This window comes from Malus sylvestris, chromosome 9 (genome assembly GCF_916048215.2).
Source record: "Malus sylvestris chromosome 9, drMalSylv7.2, whole genome shotgun sequence".
In the NCBI taxonomy this organism is placed as follows: Eukaryota; Viridiplantae; Streptophyta; class Magnoliopsida; order Rosales; family Rosaceae; genus Malus; species Malus sylvestris.
In genome coordinates this window covers 7,682,565-7,702,686 of record NC_062268.1, presented here as the reverse complement: position 1 = coordinate 7,702,686, position 20,122 = coordinate 7,682,565, and the positions used below count along the sequence as shown (strand labels likewise).

General features: G+C 36.0%; 2 protein-coding genes across 7 annotated transcripts in view; both read left to right on the top strand.

Moving 5' to 3' along the window:
* LOC126583320 (glutamate receptor 3.4-like) overlaps positions 1 to 19,836 on the top strand; it is a 148,697-nt gene extending 128,861 nt beyond the window's left edge. For 2 of the 6 annotated variants that reach the window (XM_050247659.1, XM_050247658.1), the window contains exons 3-8: positions 15,531 to 15,931; positions 16,552 to 17,888; positions 18,002 to 18,279; positions 18,359 to 18,390; positions 18,482 to 18,891; positions 19,074 to 19,836. In XM_050247659.1, the coding sequence (XP_050103616.1) occupies positions 15,531 to 15,931; positions 16,552 to 17,888; positions 18,002 to 18,279; positions 18,359 to 18,390; positions 18,482 to 18,891; positions 19,074 to 19,535 (2,920 nt within the window). In that variant the 3' untranslated portion in view covers positions 19,536 to 19,836. Of the gene's footprint in view, positions 1 to 14,778; positions 14,951 to 15,313; positions 15,454 to 15,530; positions 15,932 to 16,551; positions 17,889 to 18,001; positions 18,280 to 18,358; positions 18,391 to 18,481; positions 18,892 to 19,073 lie in introns of those variants that run through there. The other 4 variants (XM_050247660.1, XM_050247663.1, XM_050247661.1 and 1 more) reach the window with 4 other exon arrangements.
* LOC126583325 (glutamate receptor 3.7-like) lies at positions 3,117 to 8,025 on the top strand. Its single transcript, XM_050247676.1, has 6 exons — positions 3,117 to 3,853; positions 4,590 to 5,935; positions 6,156 to 6,433; positions 6,593 to 6,624; positions 6,881 to 7,287; positions 7,457 to 8,025. Exons 1-6 carry the CDS (start codon positions 3,598 to 3,600, stop codon positions 7,874 to 7,876), a joined length of 2,739 nt encoding a protein of 912 aa, XP_050103633.1. The 5' UTR covers positions 3,117 to 3,597; the 3' UTR covers positions 7,877 to 8,025.
* Positions 19,837 to 20,122: the final 286 nt, after the last annotated feature.

The window sequence follows — 20,122 nt, the reverse complement described above, 5'->3', positions numbered from 1 at the left end:
TTTGATCAAACTTTGAATACCATTAAGGTTTTAGTCAAAGAATATTAAGAATTAATAACCGCATACAAAATATCCCTTTTATCTTTTATATGTATTATTTGGCACAGCCCTTCAAGGTCTAGTTACTTCACGTAAGCATATCCCAGAGTCCAGTCGAATCTTGAAAGCTTGCATTTAGGTACCGTTTGGTATGTGGGACGGGACAGAAATGAGTGGGACGAGGCGTTAGGTCCCACGTTTGGTGCATCTAAAACGGGTGGAACGCGCTGTTCCAAGGGACGAATTTTGGGTGAATTTTCGTTCCACCTCACCCCTTGGAACGACTCGTTCCACATATGTGGAATACAAAATTATAACCTCTCTGTTTCCTTCTTCTTCCTCCTTGTTTCCATCCGAGGGCATCTTTGCTCCCTCTCCGTTCCGTCCCATCCTGTCCCGTCCCGTCTGCATACCAAACGATTTCTTATGTCCAGGTGGAAAAAAATGCAGCAAGGCCGTCGTACTACGTTTGCGTTGCATTTGTTACCTGCATTATAAATTTGATACCTTTCCACGTGTGGGTGTAGTGGGGCCAGTGGCTGGCCATGAAATTGAAACGGCACCATTTGAATGTGAAACTACGGTAGGGTTAGGCCATCTCCAACCAAATGGTCCAGAGGGTCAGAGGGCTGAAAATAACCCGAAAATCGTCTCCAACCGAGGGCTAGGCCAGAGGGCTCGTGGGCCCCATGGAATCTGAAAGGGCCAAAGGGCTGGCCAGAAATTCCAGCAATCCTGTCAGATATAACCAACAGGAATATATTTAATATAAATTTATTCATGTCGGTTATATCCGACATGAATGCTTAAACAAAAATTTGAATCCAACGGCTAGCTAACGCCAGTTACCGTTGGATTCAAAAAAAAAATTTGGTTTTTTGGGCCAATTATTTTTTTAATTCTTAAAAATTCTAATTTTTTCCTATAAATACCTAAACCATTCATTAACCATTCCTCATAAAATTTAATTTGTAGTTTTAAATTTAATTGGTAGTTTTTAAATTTAAGTTGTAGTTTTTAAATATAAGTTGTGGTTTTTAAATTTAAGTTGTTGTTGTTTTTAAATTTAAGTTGTTATAGTTTTTAAATTTAAGTTGTTATAGTTTTTAAATTTAAATAATAAATTATGTTTGGCCCTTTGGCCTTCGGTTGGAGATGGAGGCAAATATAGTCTTGTATTGTTCATTAAAATATTAATCTCTTGAAGGGCCAGAGGGCCAACCTTCGGTTGGAGATGACCTTACAATACAAGCCATCGTCTTGAAACAATTTTCTACTTAATAAAACAATCACCTGAAATATATAATAAAATCCTTCAATTTCCACAACCCATTATTCTAATCTTCTTGAAAAATGCTTCAAATCGTCAGAAAGATTCAAACTACAAATTATTACAAGTAATTTTGACCCAAAAGAGAAGGAACAGAAACAAATGCTTGAATTAGAGAGCGGCATAGAGCCCTCGTACTCTGCTTCTCTGGACTAAGGAAGATTGAAGAGAGAGCATGGAGCCTTTGTTATCCAGTTCCCACCCACTTGCTACGATTACAAAACTACCCTCCAGACTTGGGCTTTCCCAAGCCAAGCACAAATCCGGATCCTCTTTGTGAGGATTCAAGAATCTGTAAATCATATCATTTTATCGTACATCGTACAGTCATAAAATAATTTTAAATATTTTTATTTAAAATTAAATACAAATAGTATTCGAAAAAAAATGATTGTACGATGTACGATAAACGGATACGATTTACGAATCCCAAGAATTCTCATTAAAAGTATCCAGAGAAGATCCTGTTGGGCCAAGCACAATTTACAAGATGTCAAGATCCATGTAGAAGCCCAAATGACAAAAACATTTTCTAATACAATTTTCAATTTTTTTGTGGCTAAACATTTTATAGTGAAATAAAGTGAGTGGACAATCGGTCAATATACTTATACAGCTACGCTTTTATCTTGTGAAAGAGAAAAGAAGAGAAGTTAACCTTTATATTTTGCGTAGTGATATTCACGTACTTTTTTTGTAACTTCCTAGATATTTTTGTTAATTTTTTTTCATTCATCTTTTTTAATTTATTCTATTCAACAGCTGAAAATTGAGAGAATGTGTGAGAAGTAAGAATAAGTATGTGAACAACACCACGCTATATTTAATTGCCAAATTGAATCAATGAAAAATGTTTTCTTCTTTGAAATAGAAGAACATATTCTATGTTCTAATTTCACTACTCCATTCATGGAAAAAGTATGTTGTTCTTCCTTTTCCTCTGTAATTAGAAATTGTTCTTAGATGTGAAAGTAAAGAGGTGTGTGGTCAATAAACAACTAAAATTATTATGTTTGTCGAGAAGTGATAGCGTTATTTCATTGATCATCATAAAGTACATTGCTCCAGTGACCAAGACATTGATCTAGGGTGCATTTCACAAACAAGCAATTAGAGTAAAACTCCTACACAACAATCACAAGCACAAGCGTCGCCACTACAGAGTTGTCATAGGAACAATATATCATACCTATATCATAGCACACACCGATCATTCTCGAATAACAAAGTCACATAAAGTCATTGCTAAAAGATAAGACCACATTACGTTGTCGATAAAAAACAAGACCACAACGCTCACTAGGTGAGACAACACCCACTAAACGCAGTACAAACAAAACCTACACTAATTCCATTCTCTCTCCTTGCACTCTTAGAAAAGAAGAAAAATGTAAAAGAATAAAGGATGTGTGAAAGTCATAAAAAACACTAAATGTTGATAAGAAACCTCCTATATAGGAATCCGGATCCTCGTCGGATTCTCTTGGTGAGGATTTTAGAGATCTGTAAATCATGTTCGTTCATCGTATATCGTGCGGTCAGAAATCATTTTAAATATTTTTATTTAAAATTAAGCACAAACACTACCTGACAAAAACTGACAGTATGATGTATGATGAACAGACACGATGCACGGATTCCTAAGTTTCTCAGGATATCACTGTCAACCATCCTACTTTCTTGCCAGGTGGGATCTTGCTATCCTTCACGTACTCCAGTAGGAGATGTGAGAGTCTCAGAATTCCATGGCCATAAAAGACCCAAAACCTAAGAAAAATAATGAGCTTTGAGAATATGACTTTGGAAGTGGACCTGGTGCTTCTTCCATCCAAGTGTGATTCTTTTTTTTCATGATGTCCAACCTCATGCTCACTTGCACTTCCAAATTCAATCATTCAACCACCACAAACTCCTTCCTTCAACTGTTCAACAGTTGGACTTATGAAATTTTCAGTTCTGTGAAGTTGAACTGAAAATTTCTCTGGAAATCAATAATTTGTAGGTGAAATTTACCAACTTTCTAGGGTTTTTCAGTTCACCAATGAGTGCTCTCAACTGGGTAGTTCACTGATCAAGCAGTAAAGCTTTCCTCCTCAATCTTTATCCAAAGTTTGCTGAATATCCTATGTGTTTTCATGCCATATTTACTGATTATATGAAGCTTTTGAAACATGGGTTTTAGAAAAGTTTGAGACTTTACTGTGAGGAATTGCTGCAGAGGGAAAAAAATGAGGGGTGCTGTAGTTTTGCCACTGCAATTTCTGATATGGGTTTTCCTCACTAGCTGTTTTTACTGCCAGAAGCCTTCTGTGGTGAATATTGGAGCAATTTTTAGTTTTAACTCGGTTATTGGTAGAGTTGCAAGGACAGCCATGGAAGCTGCACTCTCTGATGTTAATGCAGATCCAAGAATACTCAGTGGGACGGAGCTGAGGTTGCTTATGGAGAATACAAATTCTAGTGTGTTCTTGGGATCCGTTGAAGGTACTTAATTGATCGGTATTCTTGCTTCTGCGTATGAATATAATTACTTGTTCCAGTTTATAGCTGTAGTGGTTGTTCTTTTCTATGGTGAAATTTTGATTTTAGCAACTGTTATGGTGCATTCGGACGAGGGACATTCAAATTTGTTAGGAATGTAGAACAAAATTTGGATAGAGGGATTTGAAAATGACTTTATGCAATCCATTTGAGGGAACTTTCAAGTGATTCCTTGAAAGGTGTAATTGGAAAGTCATTTGTTTAGTGCTTTATAGTGTTTTACTAGTAGTTTTGCAGTGATTGAGTAGTTCATCGCTAGTGTTCTTGTAGTACATCTTAATAATTGAATCTAGAGTTCCTTGGTACTTTGAAAATGCTAGTGAGTTGTAAGACAATGTGTAGGACATTCTCAGGTTGCTATGACTCCATATTATATGGAAACGTCTTGTATTTGTTGTAGATTTGAAGTTCCAAAACACGTGGAATCAATCACTAATTTTCTCACCTCTGCTCTGATTAGTTTAAGATTTCTTTCACCACTATTAGCCCTTCATGAACTCTGTTCTTGTCTTTCACATACATTTTCAATGGCACCGCGTCTAGTTTTAAAGTTAATTTCCTTTTAATATTTCCATATGTTGCGCTTCTTATCCTCTCTTGGGACGTTTGATATTCAACTTGACTCTGAATTGCAATCAATGTAACCCACATTTCTTAATGGCTCACTTTTTGGGAGCAGCTTTTCAGGTGCTTGACAAAAGTATAGTAGCCATAATCGGACCACAGACCTCTTCAATGGCTCATATGATCTCTGAAATTGCTAATGGTCTCCAAGTACCTCTTATCTCATATGCTGCCACTGATCCTACTCTTTCTGCTCTCCAATTCCCATTCTTTCTCCGAACTATACAAAGCGATGCTCACCAAATGGCTGCTTTGGCTGGTTTGATTGATTTTTACGGGTGGAAAGAGGTTATTGCTGTCTTTGTGGATGACGATTATGGGAGGAATGGAATATCTGCTTTACATGATGAACTTGACAAAACAATGTCAAAGATTTCTCATAACTTGGCTTTGCCTGTCCAATATAATTTAAATGACATTGCTGATTTGCTCAATAAATCCAGATTTCTTGGCCCTCGTGTCTATATTGTTCATGTTGATCCCGATCCTAGGTTGAGAATCTTTACTGTCGCCAAAGAACTTCATATGATGACAAGCAATTATGTGTGGTTTGCAACAGATTGGCTTTCTACTACAGTAGATTCATTCTCTCCAATGAACCAAACTTCACTCGCTGCCCTTCAAGGTGTAGTTACTTTACGTAAGCATATCCCAGAGTCCAGTCGAAAGCGTGCATTTATGTCTAGGTGGAAAAAAATGCAGCAAGACGGTTTAGCAAGTTCTGAGTTAAATGTCTATGGACTTTATGCTTATGACACAGTTTGGGCTGTTGCACATTCGATTGAAAATTTTATGAATGAAAACAGAAATATCTCGTTCTCTGCCCTTGATAAATTACTTGACATGAGACCATCTCAAATTCAGCTGGGCAAGCTTAAAGTCTTTGATGGTGGATCTCTTCTTCGTGAGAAGTTATTGGAGACAAATATGAGTGGTTTAACTGGTCACGTTGAATTTGATCAAGACAGAAGCCGTGCGAGTGGCATTTATGATATCATTAATTTTGATCAGATGAAAATTCGTACGGTTGGTTTTTGGACTTATTATTCAGGTTTTTCAGTTTCTCCCCCGGAAACTCTTAAAAGGGGAAGAAGTAGCTATTCTCCACTGGATCAGAAGCTTGACAATGTCACGTGGCCTGGTGGAAATACAGAAAGGCCACGCGGTTGGGAGATTGCAGATAATGAAAAACCATTGAGAATTGGAGTTCCAAAAAGAGTAAGCTTTGTTGATTTTGTTACAGAACGGAACAACAGCCATAAAATCGAAGGATACTGCATTGATGTGTTCAATGAAGCACTGAAGTTAGTCCCGTATGATGTTCCTTACAGATTTGAACCTTTTGGTGATGGCCGGTCCAATCCCAGTTATGATGAGCTTGTGAAGATGGTTGCAGAAAACGTAAGTAAACTTTACAGAGTTTAGAATTGGTCAATCCAAAGAAAACTTAAAATGTGACTGGTTTTTGGGGTGACATTAGTTGCCAATACATGGAAACATGATGTGAATAGGAGTCAACATATGCAAATAACAAGACTACAATGTCAAGTTCTGAAAACTTTAAATAGAAGTGGCGTGCCCGTAGTATCTATCTCGTCTTCTAATTGACATTTTGCACCAGGTGTTTGATGCAGCTGTTGGGGACATTGCAATTGTGAAAAACCGGACAATGATTGTGGATTTTTCTCAGCCCTATGTTATCACCGGGCTAGTGATAGTGGCACCTATTGACAATTCAAAGTCAAATGCTTGGGTGTTTCTCAAACCATTTTCATTGGAGATGTGGTGCGTCACTGCATCTTTCTTTGTGATAATTGCTGTGGTAATGTGGGTTCTTGAGCATCGAGTCAACAAAGATTTTCGGGGTCCCCCTAAGAGGCAACTCGCTACAATCTTTACGTAAGTTTTCTGTATTTTGTAAATGGAGTCCATTGCAGTTCTTCTCAAAGATTAATATCTTGAGTACGATATCATTACTGCAAATGGATATTATTATGTACTTCTTTTAACTAAACCGATCATGTGGTTCTGACATCATTCGATTCTTTCATATTGCAGGTTCAGCTTTTCAACCCTATTTAAGAAAAATCGTAAGCAAATATTTGGGCTCTGCAGTCTAATAGTTCTTATTAACATGAATCCTAAAAGTTAGCTTGTTAAGCTCACATCTGTTAGATTACTAGTTTTGCACTTGTATAGTTTTAATAGATTAGCAGTATGTAACCGTTTCCTCGTTAGTTCATATTCTTATTGAAAGATTGAAGAAAATTAGCCTGCACTGATCCTGTTCGACCATCCCATTCAAATCACATTTTAGTAAAGTATTTACTTTCTTATCAATCACAGAAGAAGATACTGTGAGCCCGCTTGGGCGAATGGTGATGGTGATATGGCTTTTCCTATTGATGGTGATCACATCAAGCTATACTGCAAGCTTGACTTCAATCCTTACAGTTCAGCAGCTTTCGATACCCATCACTGGAATTGATAGTTTGATTGCAAGCAATTGGCCTATAGGCTACCAAGTAGGGTCATTTGCTTATAGCTATCTGACTGATAGCCTCTACATTCATAGCTCGAGACTTGTTCCACTAGGCTCCCCAGAGGAGTATGAAACTGCACTGCGAAAAGGGCCGGATGATGGAGGGGTGGCAGCTATTGTAGATGAGCTTACTTATGTTGAATTATTCCTTTCAAGTCAAACTGATTTCGGAATTATTGGTGACACATTTACGAGGAGCGGATGGGGATTTGTAAGTACCTTTGTCTTTCACATTAGATATTACGTTTCTGGTGTGGTTGCTCACTTAAACGAAAATCTGAATTCTAAAATGAGTATTGTTTATGATTATTCTCCATAAGTTTTGTTTATAGAGTATTGTGTAATGGCCTTTTCTTATCTTTATTCACTATATGAATTAGGCTTTTCCAAGAGATTCTCCCCTTGCTATTGACATTTCCTCTGCAATCTTGAAACTTTCGGAGAGTGGAACACTTCAGAAGATTCATGAGAAATGGTTCTGCAAGATGGGTTGTCGTAGTGACAAGAAGCTGGAGTCCGACGAATCTAACCAACTCCACTTGATAAGCTTCTGGGGTCTATACCTATTATGTGGCGCCTTCACTCTCGCTGCGCTTGTAATCTTTCTGCTGAGAGTGATACACCAATTTGTCCGCTACAAGAAGCAGCGCGCAAACCATCTCTCTTCATCGTTGTCATCAAGCTCGTGGAGTTCTCGATGGTCTCAGGTCATGAACTTTGTTGACTTCATCGACGAGAAGGAAGAAGCAATAAAAAAAATGTACGCTCAGGGTGACAGTACTCAAGGTCAGGTTAGCTGATAAATACTTAGATCATGAAAGAACAAGCTTACTTATGTTAGTTCAACTTGAGTGTTCTGATGATCATTTACTATATTACAAACAAATTAAAATAGCATGTATATACATCACTTTTCCCCTAATATTTCATTGAGAAATAGTTTTGTGAACATTTGAGTTGATTACAAAATACACCCTGAGGCTTGGCATCGTTTTCAAAAAGGCAGGACGCTTTTATTTTTTTCACTTTACTACATGAAATACTCACACGTTAGAAACTCCAGGGCATTTTTGTTCACAACCACAAGCCTCAAGGGCGTATTTTGTAATTAGGTCTAAAATTTTCTTGGATTATGGAATTTTACTGGCAACTTTGAATTTTGCCAAATGGTTTTGTCAGAAACATTGTTGAGAGAGATGGGTTTCCATTCTAACAAGATTCATTGTTCAAGAAGGAATAATTTAACATGCAGTATCCTGAATCCTGATATCTCCGTTGTTGTTGATGCTGTGGTGTTATGCCTTTATTGCTCTGTTATCGGCAGCCATTTTGCTTTGCACATGACTAGATTTTCCCACCCAACAAAAAGTAAAAGTATAAAACTTCCCTTTCACGGGACTTGGCCACATTCATCTACTTTGTACAATCACCGATAACGGTCATATATGTTGTAGTGACATCTAACAAACAAGTATGTCCGTCAATGGGTGATTGTATTAAGTATTCACTACCATACTTGTAATAAGTGACCATAGGTCTTGTTCAGATTTACTTATATACACACACACACACACACATACAATTGCTTTGATTAATTCTGGCGCAGACTTGAATTGTATTCAAGAATGATTAATTCCTACTAAATATTTTCATAAGTCAACAGAAATACTTAGTGCTGCTAACCAGTCACCAATGCAATTAAAATATGAAATACCTAAAGCACATGTTTGTCAAAACAATATTTATTTTGAAGCAGTCAAGTGGTGAGACAAGTTCAACCATCAGAATATCATTGACCTGGTCCTCTTTGAATTTCCCATTGATCCAATTTTAACCCCAATAGGAGTTCAAACTACACCAACAAAGGCGTTGCAAGAAATTCCAGAACAATTCTTATCAGACAATAATTCTTCATATATATATATATATATATATATATCGTGTTTCTGTTAGTCCACAATTTGATTAATACATATGATAAGATATACATACTATTTATGATAAATGTGAAAAGTTATCATCTTAATAATATATATTTGTTGAACATCGTTAATCGCTTTTAAATGTGTTAGTTAAACACACATCGTGAAACATGTGGTCTGAAATTGACCCTTTTGTATCCTATAATTACAGATCAGTTTAAGAATAGCTTTGGTTGGTGCAGATATGGCAAAATATGCTTTGCATACACACAGCTGAAAAGTTACCAATCACCTTTGCATTCACTGAAGTTGGATGCTTTTGTCGTGTTTGACATGTCCTTCTACTATTTGAAAAGTATTTTTGGACCATCTGCAATTTATGGATAAAACTTAAAATATAAATTTTAAAACTCTCCAAATCATTTTTAATTATTGGCCTAAAATAAGCTTGGGAGAAAATATATTTTTAGGCTAGATTCTCTCCTGAATTTAAGCCTGATTTAAATTATTCTGGACCCACAAAACTGTCATATTTCAAACATTTTTTTGTTTTTTTACTTATAATCTAACGACTATGATCAAATGAGATCAAATATAATGGTAAAAAAAAAGATTTGACGGCCCAAAATTAAATTTGGCGTCTAAAATAATTTAAGAAAATTATGTAAATCAAATTTAACTTAAAACTTTATAAATACATATGTATTTGTATGATTTTTAATTACTTATCGGAATTTAAATATTATTTAAATTAAAATGTTCATAAAAATAAATTAAGATAATTTATAAATTTTATTTTCAAAAAAGTTACCAAAAAAAAAAGAATTAGGCTAAAATCATTATTTAATAATTTTAGACTAAAATTTTAAGCTATAAGGGTTGGAGGGGAAAAACAGTTTCTGGGTTATAACTTAAAATTTTCTGGCTTAAATTTTTAAGCTTTATCTCCAAGGGTGGGAGGTGGTCTTAACAGAGAACAACTTACATACACATATGGAAAGTTATTATACTAATCTGAACTAATAACATGATATCATGTGTTTTAAGTTCGTGGTTTCACGTGATTAGTTCGAGACATTTTTATTTTAAATTTTTATTTGACTTTTTTATGTAAGTTATTCTCTTAACAAGCCAAATAAGGATTTTAAAATAGCAATGTCTCAAATCAGTTATGTGAAATCATATGAAACATTTTTAACACGTGACATCATATTATTAGTTTAGAATGTCAAAATGACCTCGCAAGTGTGTCAGTAACTCAAGCTCCTAACAATAAAATTTTTATGCTTCCACAAAAAAAAAAAACAATAAAATTTTTATCCGCAATGGAAGCGCCAAGCATCACCTAAGTTTTTCTTGTGACAGTGACAAAAAGCAGTCACGCCTGTGACTTATAGAACCAAGTTGAAAAAGGTGGTGATTTCAGGTCATGTTATTTTGATGTTTTTGTTTCTTGTGGAGAAAAGAACGTTTATGTCCGTTGTGGAGAAAAGAAGGGGAATTGCTTGGCTTAGTCTCAGATATTTTGTAATTTTGTTGCACTTTGAGGTGACAACTGTTCAGCCAACGACCTTTCAAATTCGTAGAAAATATGACTAAGTGTCGTGCGAACAAAATGATAGCGAAGGAAGTGGATCATCTCTTGAGTTCAGGATGGGGATCATTCTGAACAGCTCATCTAGACCGTTGAATTTTGATTCAACGATTTAAAAAAAAAAAATCTCTTTAAAAGTTATAATAATTGCAGTCGATGAATCAAGTTTAAATGAACCGGATGAGTTACTCATGAGGATTCTCATTCTAAGCTCAAGAGAGGATCGAGTTCCTATAGCAAAAACCCAAAAAAGAACACAAGGATTGTGAAAGGAACACATGCTACACGTTGGCTTCTTATTTACGGAAGATTGTCTGGAAAATACTGATTATTCACCTTTAATTAATCATGCTTTGCTTAAAGTTTTGCCATAAATTCATTTTTGACCAGGCTTTTGTCACTCCCTGCCGTTCTGTTGGGAGATTCTTCAAATAAGCTTATCAAGGATTGGTTTTCGTTATGTTTTAAACTTTAGAGAAGAGTGTGTGCGTGATGGATGTTTTGAGGATAATGTTATTTACGCACTTATTTTTATTTCATATATACTCTTGTTAATATTTTTTTCTTTGATCATCTTTAATTAATTTAAGTCGACGATTGAAAATTAAGAAGAATGTGTGAGAAGTAAAAATGAATGTGTCGAAAGCACTATCCTATTTTGATTCTTTAAAACTAAGATATTTTATTTATTCCCATTCAATATTTTATTTGTTGTCATCATACAGTCTTATCTAATCAACTACTTAGTGAGCCTAGTCTTTGTAGTCATTTTCCAAAACTTTGGTAGATGCAAGAACTCTTCTTATATTTGCCATAACTAAAATCAAAGTACAAAATTATATTGTCTCGTACAAAATTAGATTTTGTTAGTTTGTTAGAGCAATATATTTGTTTTCTTCAACAAGTTTGAATCTCCCTATTAGTTATACTTAGGGATGGGTAACGGTTATGGTGGGTGGATAATCGCGGTTATTTATCCATAACCGTTTATTCTCATATCCGCATAACCGTTTACCCATTGGGTAATTGTTTAAACAATTATACTCATACCCATAACCGTTTATAAACGGTTAACCATACCCATAATCGTGTACCCATTTAACCGTAACCGTATAGTACCCGTTTACTCATTTATCATTTTTAAACCTGTTTATCCTTTCTTTTTTACCATTTACTCATTTTTCACCCTCTACGTGTTTTTTAACAACTTGAAAATTAAAAAAGAAAAATTTGTCATAATTTTCTTTTTCTAACAATTAAACACCGTTATAGATACATTCATCATACATTTCCGCATTTTAATTTTTTAAGTCTTTATATCATTCTCATAATTGAAATAATAGTTTACAGACGATATTTTTAACTGTTAGCAATGAAGATAATATAAAATTTGCTAAGTATTCTTGGGTTACGAAAACTGTTAAAAGACAGTATTCTTGGGTTTTAACTCGGAATGTAAAATATTAACATAATATATATAATGGACCATGAAATTTAAAGTGGTTAAGGAAAACTATATTATATTAGCTATAGAAATCATGCACTATAGTCAATAACATTGATCTAAGTTTTGTCCGATAGGAAACATGGTTTATGTTAATTTTACATATATAAAATAAATGGGTAAATGGTTACCCATTTATAACCACGGTTAATACCCTTAACCGTCCATTTAAATTTCACGGGTAAACGGTTATATCCATAACCGTTTATTTATCTAAACGGTTACCCATAACCGTAACCGTGAAATTTAAATGGACGGGTAACCGCGGTTACCCATAACCGATGGGTATTTGCCCATCCCTAATTATACTTGTGACTAGGTTATTAAGATATAGTGGTGTGTCGGTCCTATTGCACTGTCTGGTGTGCCCACCCTTTACATGGTTGTTCACAAATTTAATACCCTGTCTTGTGGCCATTTTCTTCTGTTCTACCTTGGTACCAGATTAAAGGTCCTACTTCCCATGTCAATGAAGGACAAGATTCTTTTTATTTTATTTTAATAAAAGAATAATTGAATTAAACGAGTTGAATGACACATAAGATTTGGTCGTCGAACTACAATGGTAGCCTTACTCTTTATACATGCACAAGACGGTAAGAAAAAGCCAAGACCCCAAAATTGGTATGGACAGTGGCTGCCCCAAGAATTGAATGCACAAAATAGCATGCCTTAAATTGCCATTTCCATTTACCTCTTTCCCAATAACCAACAATTTGAGTATTCATCAAGGAAGAGCTAAGCTAACCACATGTTAGAAATTGTGGATGAATACAATTGTCCAAGTTTTGGGGGGCTTGAATTCATTGGAGAAACAAACAAGTGAAAAATATAATATATACTTTGGACATGCATGTGGTTGTGATCACATGGCCTATATAGAGTACACGGATTTTTTTTTTTTAGTATCTATAGATGCTAAGTGATGATACATATTTGATCGTTAAGTGTGATGTGACGATCTTTGATTGCTCAATTTAAGTAATTGAATAAAATCTAACAATCAAATGTGTCGACACTAAACGTATGTACGTAGCAAAGAAAAAGCTCACAAATCCGTGCCAAGTTTGATATAGGTACTTAATAATCATGAAGATTAAGTATGAATGTGTACGTGTGAATGGTGGTCACGGATTTTGACAGCTTCATTTTGGACCACATCTCCTCTCTCAATTCATTTTTCATCACAGAATCTGTTATTTTGCTGGGTTGCCAAGCTTGCTTCACAACACATTAAATTGGCAGTATTAAATTATTAATGTCCCCCCACCCATGACAGAGATATTTATGGTATTAATTATAACTAAGAAAGTTGAAATAAAAATTTACAGCATCTTGGATTTTTTACACAATCACTTACTTTAGATAAAATGGTTCGTAAAACATACAAGTTTGTAGGTTTATAAGACAGTCACTTGGTAACTAAAGTTCGACTCTCATTTTTCTTTTCTTGTCATTTAAAAAAACTCGAGAAAAAGAAAATTCTTGTAGTTAACATCAAGAACTTGATCACAATAACTATATGGTATACAGAAAAAGAGTAGAAATGGTCTTGAAATGTCTTTCAATTTGGGATAGCATCTATTCTTCTTTCCTTATAATCCTAGTTTGTGTTCATATAAGTTGAATTGGAATTCAATGCCAAATCTCACTAATAAGGAACAATTTGTGGCCAAATTAATTTGCCTTTATGAAATGTCATACTCCATGGTAGGGTCTAATCCCCTCTAGGATTCTCTCCCAAATTTAAAACTGAAATAAACTATAATATAGTGGGTTTTGATTTCTTGTTGGAAAAATTATACTGGGTCTTGGTCAAATGTTTCTTTATACTTAATTCTCATGTTTACACAACATAATGCACACATACGTCACATATGGCAAATTCTATACAATTTAACATGGTTTTTTTTTTTTTTTAAGTTGTGGGTTGCTCTAATAGTTAGTATATTCTTTTCGATTGATTGCGTCCCTAATTCAAAGAATTTTGAATATTGAAAAGACAAGTTACGTTGTGTGCCATTTTGATGAATGACAAAATTATAGTTAAATAAAAGAATTTTTAGCCAAAATGGTTTCTGATATTGGCATAACTCCTTACTTTTGTCTCTAACATTGAAAATCGATAGAGTGATCCTTGAGTTTGTCAACTGTCAATAATTTTAGTCATTCCGTAAAAAATCTCTGTTACATGGAAATGCAAGTGGAAGGGTTGATTAAACAAAAATATTCTTAATTTAATAGAGATTTTTCACGGAATAACTAGAATAATTGATCGTAGACAAACTCATGATTATTTCTATTGATTTTCAATTTCGAGAACCAAAATAAAGAGTTATGTTAATCTCAAGAATCAAGATGAAGAGTTATGTCAATCTGAAAAACCTTCTCATATTTTGGTTTGACGTGTTTTGAGGACTTGGATTGTTTGCCCTCCTATATTCTGTGATCACGGTTAAACCACGTCAATATTTTATATTGATTTTTTTATAAAAATAATAAGACAAAAAATAATATAAATATAAAATATTGACGTAACTTAATCATGATCACAAAATATAAAAGGAAATGAGAGGATATGAGATGGGGACAATCCAAATCCATTGATCAGAGCCACTATAATGTCAACTTGCGGATAGCCAATTATATGATACAGACTATATACATATAAAATAAACAATAAATATCCCATAAATGAAAAGCCGGAAGGTGATTCTTTACTTGTGGTTGGAAGACTGTTGTGGGACGACAGAGGTGTGATACTTTGAGAGAAACAGCATATGCAGCTGCATATTTTCAGTCTTTAAGCTGTTGAAAGCTAAAGCTTTACGTTTACTCAACTTTGGCTCTTCAGGTATCTAAAAATGCTATCTTCTTCCGCTCAACTTCTTCTGGAAAATCTTTTTGTTTAAGGCTGATTTTGTTTTATTTTAATTTTTTGTGTACTTTTATGTGCTGCATGTGGTTTGCTTCACCAACTTGTTCATATAAATATTTGGTATGTTATACTGTTTGGGAATTGAGATTCCTGGCTTGTTTTGGTAATGATGGTAGTTTAGTACACTGATTAGCCGTACACAATTGGAGTTTTTGAGTAAAACCCATGTTAAAATTGTTCTTCTGGTTCCCATTTGGGTATTAATTTTTAGAATCCAGGTGGTTTAAGCCATTATTCAAGAGGATTTTAATTGGTTTTATTATTATTATTTTTTAATAGGAGGTTTTGAGTAAAACTCATGTTCAAGCTTATTCTTCTGGTTCCCATTTGGGTATCAATTTCAAGAATCCAAGGTTTTCTAAGACAATATTAAAGTGGAATTTTAATTGGGTTTATGCTGCAAAATCTTGATGTTCAAGGTAAATTATATATTTGGATTATCTTCCGAGAATTTTGGAACCCATGATGTTAATCTTCAATCTGCCATTCTTTACAGTTCTTTGTTATGTTTGATTCACTGCCTAGTCCAAGCTGAAGACTTGACAAGATTTCGACCGGCGGTTGCAGGGATTTCTGTAGGCATGGAGGTCTTACTGATGAACAGGCCTACTGGCCATGTATGCAAGACAAGAACACTGCTTGCATTGATCTTGTGTATGTGGGTGTCCATGCAAGTGATGGCTGGGACAGAAAATGCTACGCATTCGTCTGCAAGGCCGAGTTCTCTGAATTTTGGAGCTCTGTTTACTTTCAATTCGGTTATTGGGAGGGCAGCCAAACCGGCAATTTTAGCTGCAATTGATGATGTCAATTCTGATCAAAGCGTTCTTCGCGGGACGAAATTGAAGATTATTCTCCATGACACGAATTGCAGTGGATTTCTTGGAACTGTTGAAGGTATTTCCTGCAACTTGATTCTACAACCTGCTTCTTTTATAGTCTACTAAGTTGCAGTTTCCTTCAGTTTTGGGGAGTGGAAAAACAAGCTCCTACTAAATAAGAAACCAGATATTAGAGCAAGCTGCTGCTGATTTCATTTATCAAATTAGTTGCCATCCTAATGATGATTTTTTCTGTTTTATTGCCGGAAAAGTTCAGATTTCTGGCATTGCGTGTTTTTTAAAACAAAAGGCCTACCCAAAAAATTTCAATCCTACCTGCTGTAGCTTGTAATGTTGATAGGATATCTCGAGTCTCATAGTTCTTGTTCGCACATTTTGTTTCTTACTGGTGTTTTGATTTTTTTTTCCTGCTAAAAGCTCTAAGCCCGTACCATTATTGTTAAGAATGCTAGATGATCAGAGTCTCGCAATACTAGTCCTTGGTTCTATGTATTTGCATTATGATCTGTAAATGGATTGTTTTGTATGATTCTTCCTGCTTGAGCACTGTAGTTCGAATTTTGTTGGCGTTACCATGTCCTTGTGTCAGAACGGATAAATTTATAGATATTATTGTTATCCATGCTTCACTCTGTCTTAAAACTAAAAATTAAAGTGATGTCTTTCTCATTGCAGCTCTGGAGCTGATTGAAAACGATGTGGTTGCTGCAATCGGCCCACAATCCTCCGGAATAGCTCATGTCATATCCCATGTTGTTAATGAGCTCCATGTACCACTTCTATCATTTGGAGCAACAGACCCCTCTCTTGCTGCTCTGCAATACCCATATTTTGTCCGAACCACACAGAGTGACTATTTCCAAATGTATGCAGTTGCTGATTTAGTTGAGCATTTTGGATGGAGAGAAGTAATAGCAATCTTTGTAGATGATGATTGTGGCAGAAATGGGATTTCTATACTAGGCGATGCCTTGGCGACGAAGCGTTCTAAGATCTCATACAAGGCTGCCTTCTCTCCTGGAGCCCCCAAAAGTGATATCAATGAATTGTTGGTGGGAGTGAACCTTATGGAATCTCGGGTTTATATTGTACATGTTAATCCTGACTCCGGTTTAACAATTTTCTCCATTGCCAAGGCACTTGGAATGATGACCAGTGGCTACGTCTGGATTGCAACGGATTGGCTTCCTTCTCATTTGGATTCACTAAATCCCCCTGGCCCCGACACAATGAATCTATTACAAGGGGTTGTTGCTCTTCGTCATCATACCCCAGATACTGATCTCAAAAAGCGCTTTATGTCTAGATGGAGCAAATTGAAACATGAAGGGACTCCAAGCTTCAATTCTTATGCGCTCTATGCATATGACTCTATTTGGCTAGCAGCCCGTGCTCTTGATGTTTTCTTCAACGAAGGTGGGAATGTATCTTTCTCTAATGACCCAAGGTTGAAAGACACAAATCGAAGCACACTGCATTTAACATCACTCCGTATTTTTGATGGAGGCCAAAAATACCTACAGACGATTCTTAAGATGAACTTCACAGGTATAAGTGGTCAGATTGAATTTGATCAAGATAAATATCTAGTTCGTCCAGCATATGACATTCTGAATATTGGAGGAACTGGTTCCCGTAGAGTTGGCTATTGGTCAAATTCTACTGGTCTCTCAGTCACTGCTCCAGAGATATTATATAAGAAGCCATCCAATAGGAATACCACTGCTCAACTTTATGGCGTTATATGGCCTGGTGAAGTTACAGCTACTCCTCGGGGATGGGTATTTCCCAACAATGGCAGGCCACTGCGAATTGGAGTGCCTTATCGAGTAAGTTACAAAGATTTTGTGGCTAAAGACAAGAGCCCTCCAGGGGTCAGAGGATACTGTATTGATGTCTTTGAAGCTGCTGTAAACTTGTTGCCGTATGCTGTGCCACGGACGTATATGTTGTATGGAGATGGTAAGAGGAATCCTGAGTACAGCAGTCTTGTAGCCCAGGTTGCGCAAAATGTGAGTATCTAGGTTAAATTTTAGCATTTTGATTAGAGGTGAACAGAATCACCTTTATATACAGTTTTGTCTAACCAGAACTTTGATTTGCTCATTTCCTTTTTCTTTTTCAGAACTTTGATGCAGCTGTTGGAGATGTTACAATTACTACTAATAGGACAAGAATAGTTGATTTTACGCAGCCTTACATGGAATCGGGACTTGTTGTAGTTGTTCCTGTCAAAGAGGCAAAATCAAACCCTTGGGCTTTCCTCAAGCCATTTACTTATCAGATGTGGTTGGTCACAGGTGCCTTCTTCCTTTTAGTGGGAGCTGTTGTTTGGATTCTTGAGCACCGGATTAATCATGAGTTCCGTGGTCCACCGAGCCAACAGCTCATGACCATTTTTTGGTTAGTATGTTTTACATCATTATGGCCATTGATAAGTGCCTATACGAGTACTTTTACTGATACTGCTTTTGATTTGCAGGTTTAGTTTCTCCACAATGTTTTTCTCACACAGTATGTACTTCATGCTTAATCCTCCTTTATCTCGTGAATGCAACTCGTAATATTAACTACTAATATTCTTTGCGACTTGGATTTGGTGCAGGAGAGAACACTGTGAGCACCCTGGGACGGCTGGTGCTGATTATATGGTTATTTGTAGTGTTAATTATCAATTCCAGCTACACGGCTAGTTTGACTTCAATTCTCACGGTGCAACAGCTGACGTCACGGATTGAAGGGATTGACAGCTTGATATCAAGTAATGATCGAATCGGAGTTCAAGACGGGTCATTCGCTTGGAGGTATTTGATTGATGAGATGAACATAGCGGAATCTAGACTCGTTAAGTTGAAAGACATGGAAGCCTATATTAAAGCCCTCACGGATGGACCAAGACGTGGTGGGGTAGCTGCCATCGTTGATGAGCTTCCTTACATTGAGTTGTTCATGTCCAACACCAAATGCGCATTCAGGACTGTAGGGCAGGAGTTTACCAAAAGCGGATGGGGATTCGTAAGTATTTATACATTTAGATTTGAGAAAATGAATACTCTGACCATGAAATGCTGATCTTTAACTTTATCGTTAAAAATTCAGTGTTTCGGTTTTAATTTTATTGAATGATGCATTTGTCAGTTAGGAATTCACAACAGCCACAATATTGTTTTATTCTCATTTTAGTTTCCTTGTCTCAGGCATTCCAAAGGGATTCTCCTCTTGCTGTTGACTTGTCGACTGCGATTCTTCAACTCTCAGAGAACGGCGAGCTACAAAAGATCCATAATAAGTGGCTTACGCACAACGAGTGCTCTACTCAACTCACTGAAGTTGATGCAGACCAGCTATCTCTGACAAGCTTTTGGGGCCTGTTTCTTATCTGCGGTATTGCATGCTTCCTTGCTCTTGCGGTGTTCTTCTGTAGAATCCTTTGTCAATACCGCAGATTTACCCCAGAGCCTGTGGAAGCGGACGCTGAGGAGATTGGACCTACCAACACGAGATCTAGACGCTCACTTGGGTCAACCAGTTTCAAGGGTCTTATGGTCTTTGTAGATAAGAAAGAAGCAGAGATCAAGCACATGCTTAAGCGAAAAACTAGTGATAGTAAGCACGAAGCTAGCCCGAGCACTGATGGGCAGCTGCATTCGCCTTTGTGAGGAAGATTTGCCTTCGGCTGGTTGATTCTGAAGTGCTGCCTCGGCATTTAGGCGGTAAAACCAACACTGTTAATCAAATTTTATCTTTATACTAGATATTCACGCCTTGTGCCATAAGCTAGGTATTTAGAATAACATTACATGGTTTATAGAACGGGAAGAAAAGTTTGCTAGTTTTAGACCATTTTGTATCTTAAACAATAATGCTCTTACTCCTTATTTCAACTGAAGGAGGGAGTTCCAGGAATTGTGGATTAATCTTTTTCCATTTTTCCTTGTGAAATGAAATTTCCCTTGAATATGATTGTGAATAGAATGTTTTGCTCGAAACCTTTCTACGGTTTACTGTAAATTCTAGTGTTCGGGGAGGAAGATTCAAACTCGAATGCCACATGGCACGTTGCACTGGCTAATTGGCCTAACCCACCTTTTGCTTTCCCCTCAAACTTGAATGAAGGAACAAGTGTAGTATTTTCATCAATCTTGGTAGCAATCAGGTTATGGAAATGCTTTGTTCCGATAATTCTGTTGATGCCTATGCACTGGTATTCTTCTACAAATTCATGGCCTTCCAACTCTTTAACATT

Excerpts from the sequence above, each read along its gene's own strand:
- LOC126583325 (XM_050247676.1), top strand. The coding sequence starts at position 3,598 with ATGAGGGGTGCTGTAGTTTTGCCACTGCAATTTCTGATATGGGTTTTC. Across the intron at positions 6,434-6,592 it reads CAACTCGCTACAATCTTTAC|GTTCAGCTTTTCAACCCTAT; the intron begins GTAAGTTTTCTG and ends TTCATATTGCAG. Across the intron at positions 6,625-6,880 it reads AACCCTATTTAAGAAAAATC|AAGAAGATACTGTGAGCCCG; the intron begins GTAAGCAAATAT and ends TATCAATCACAG.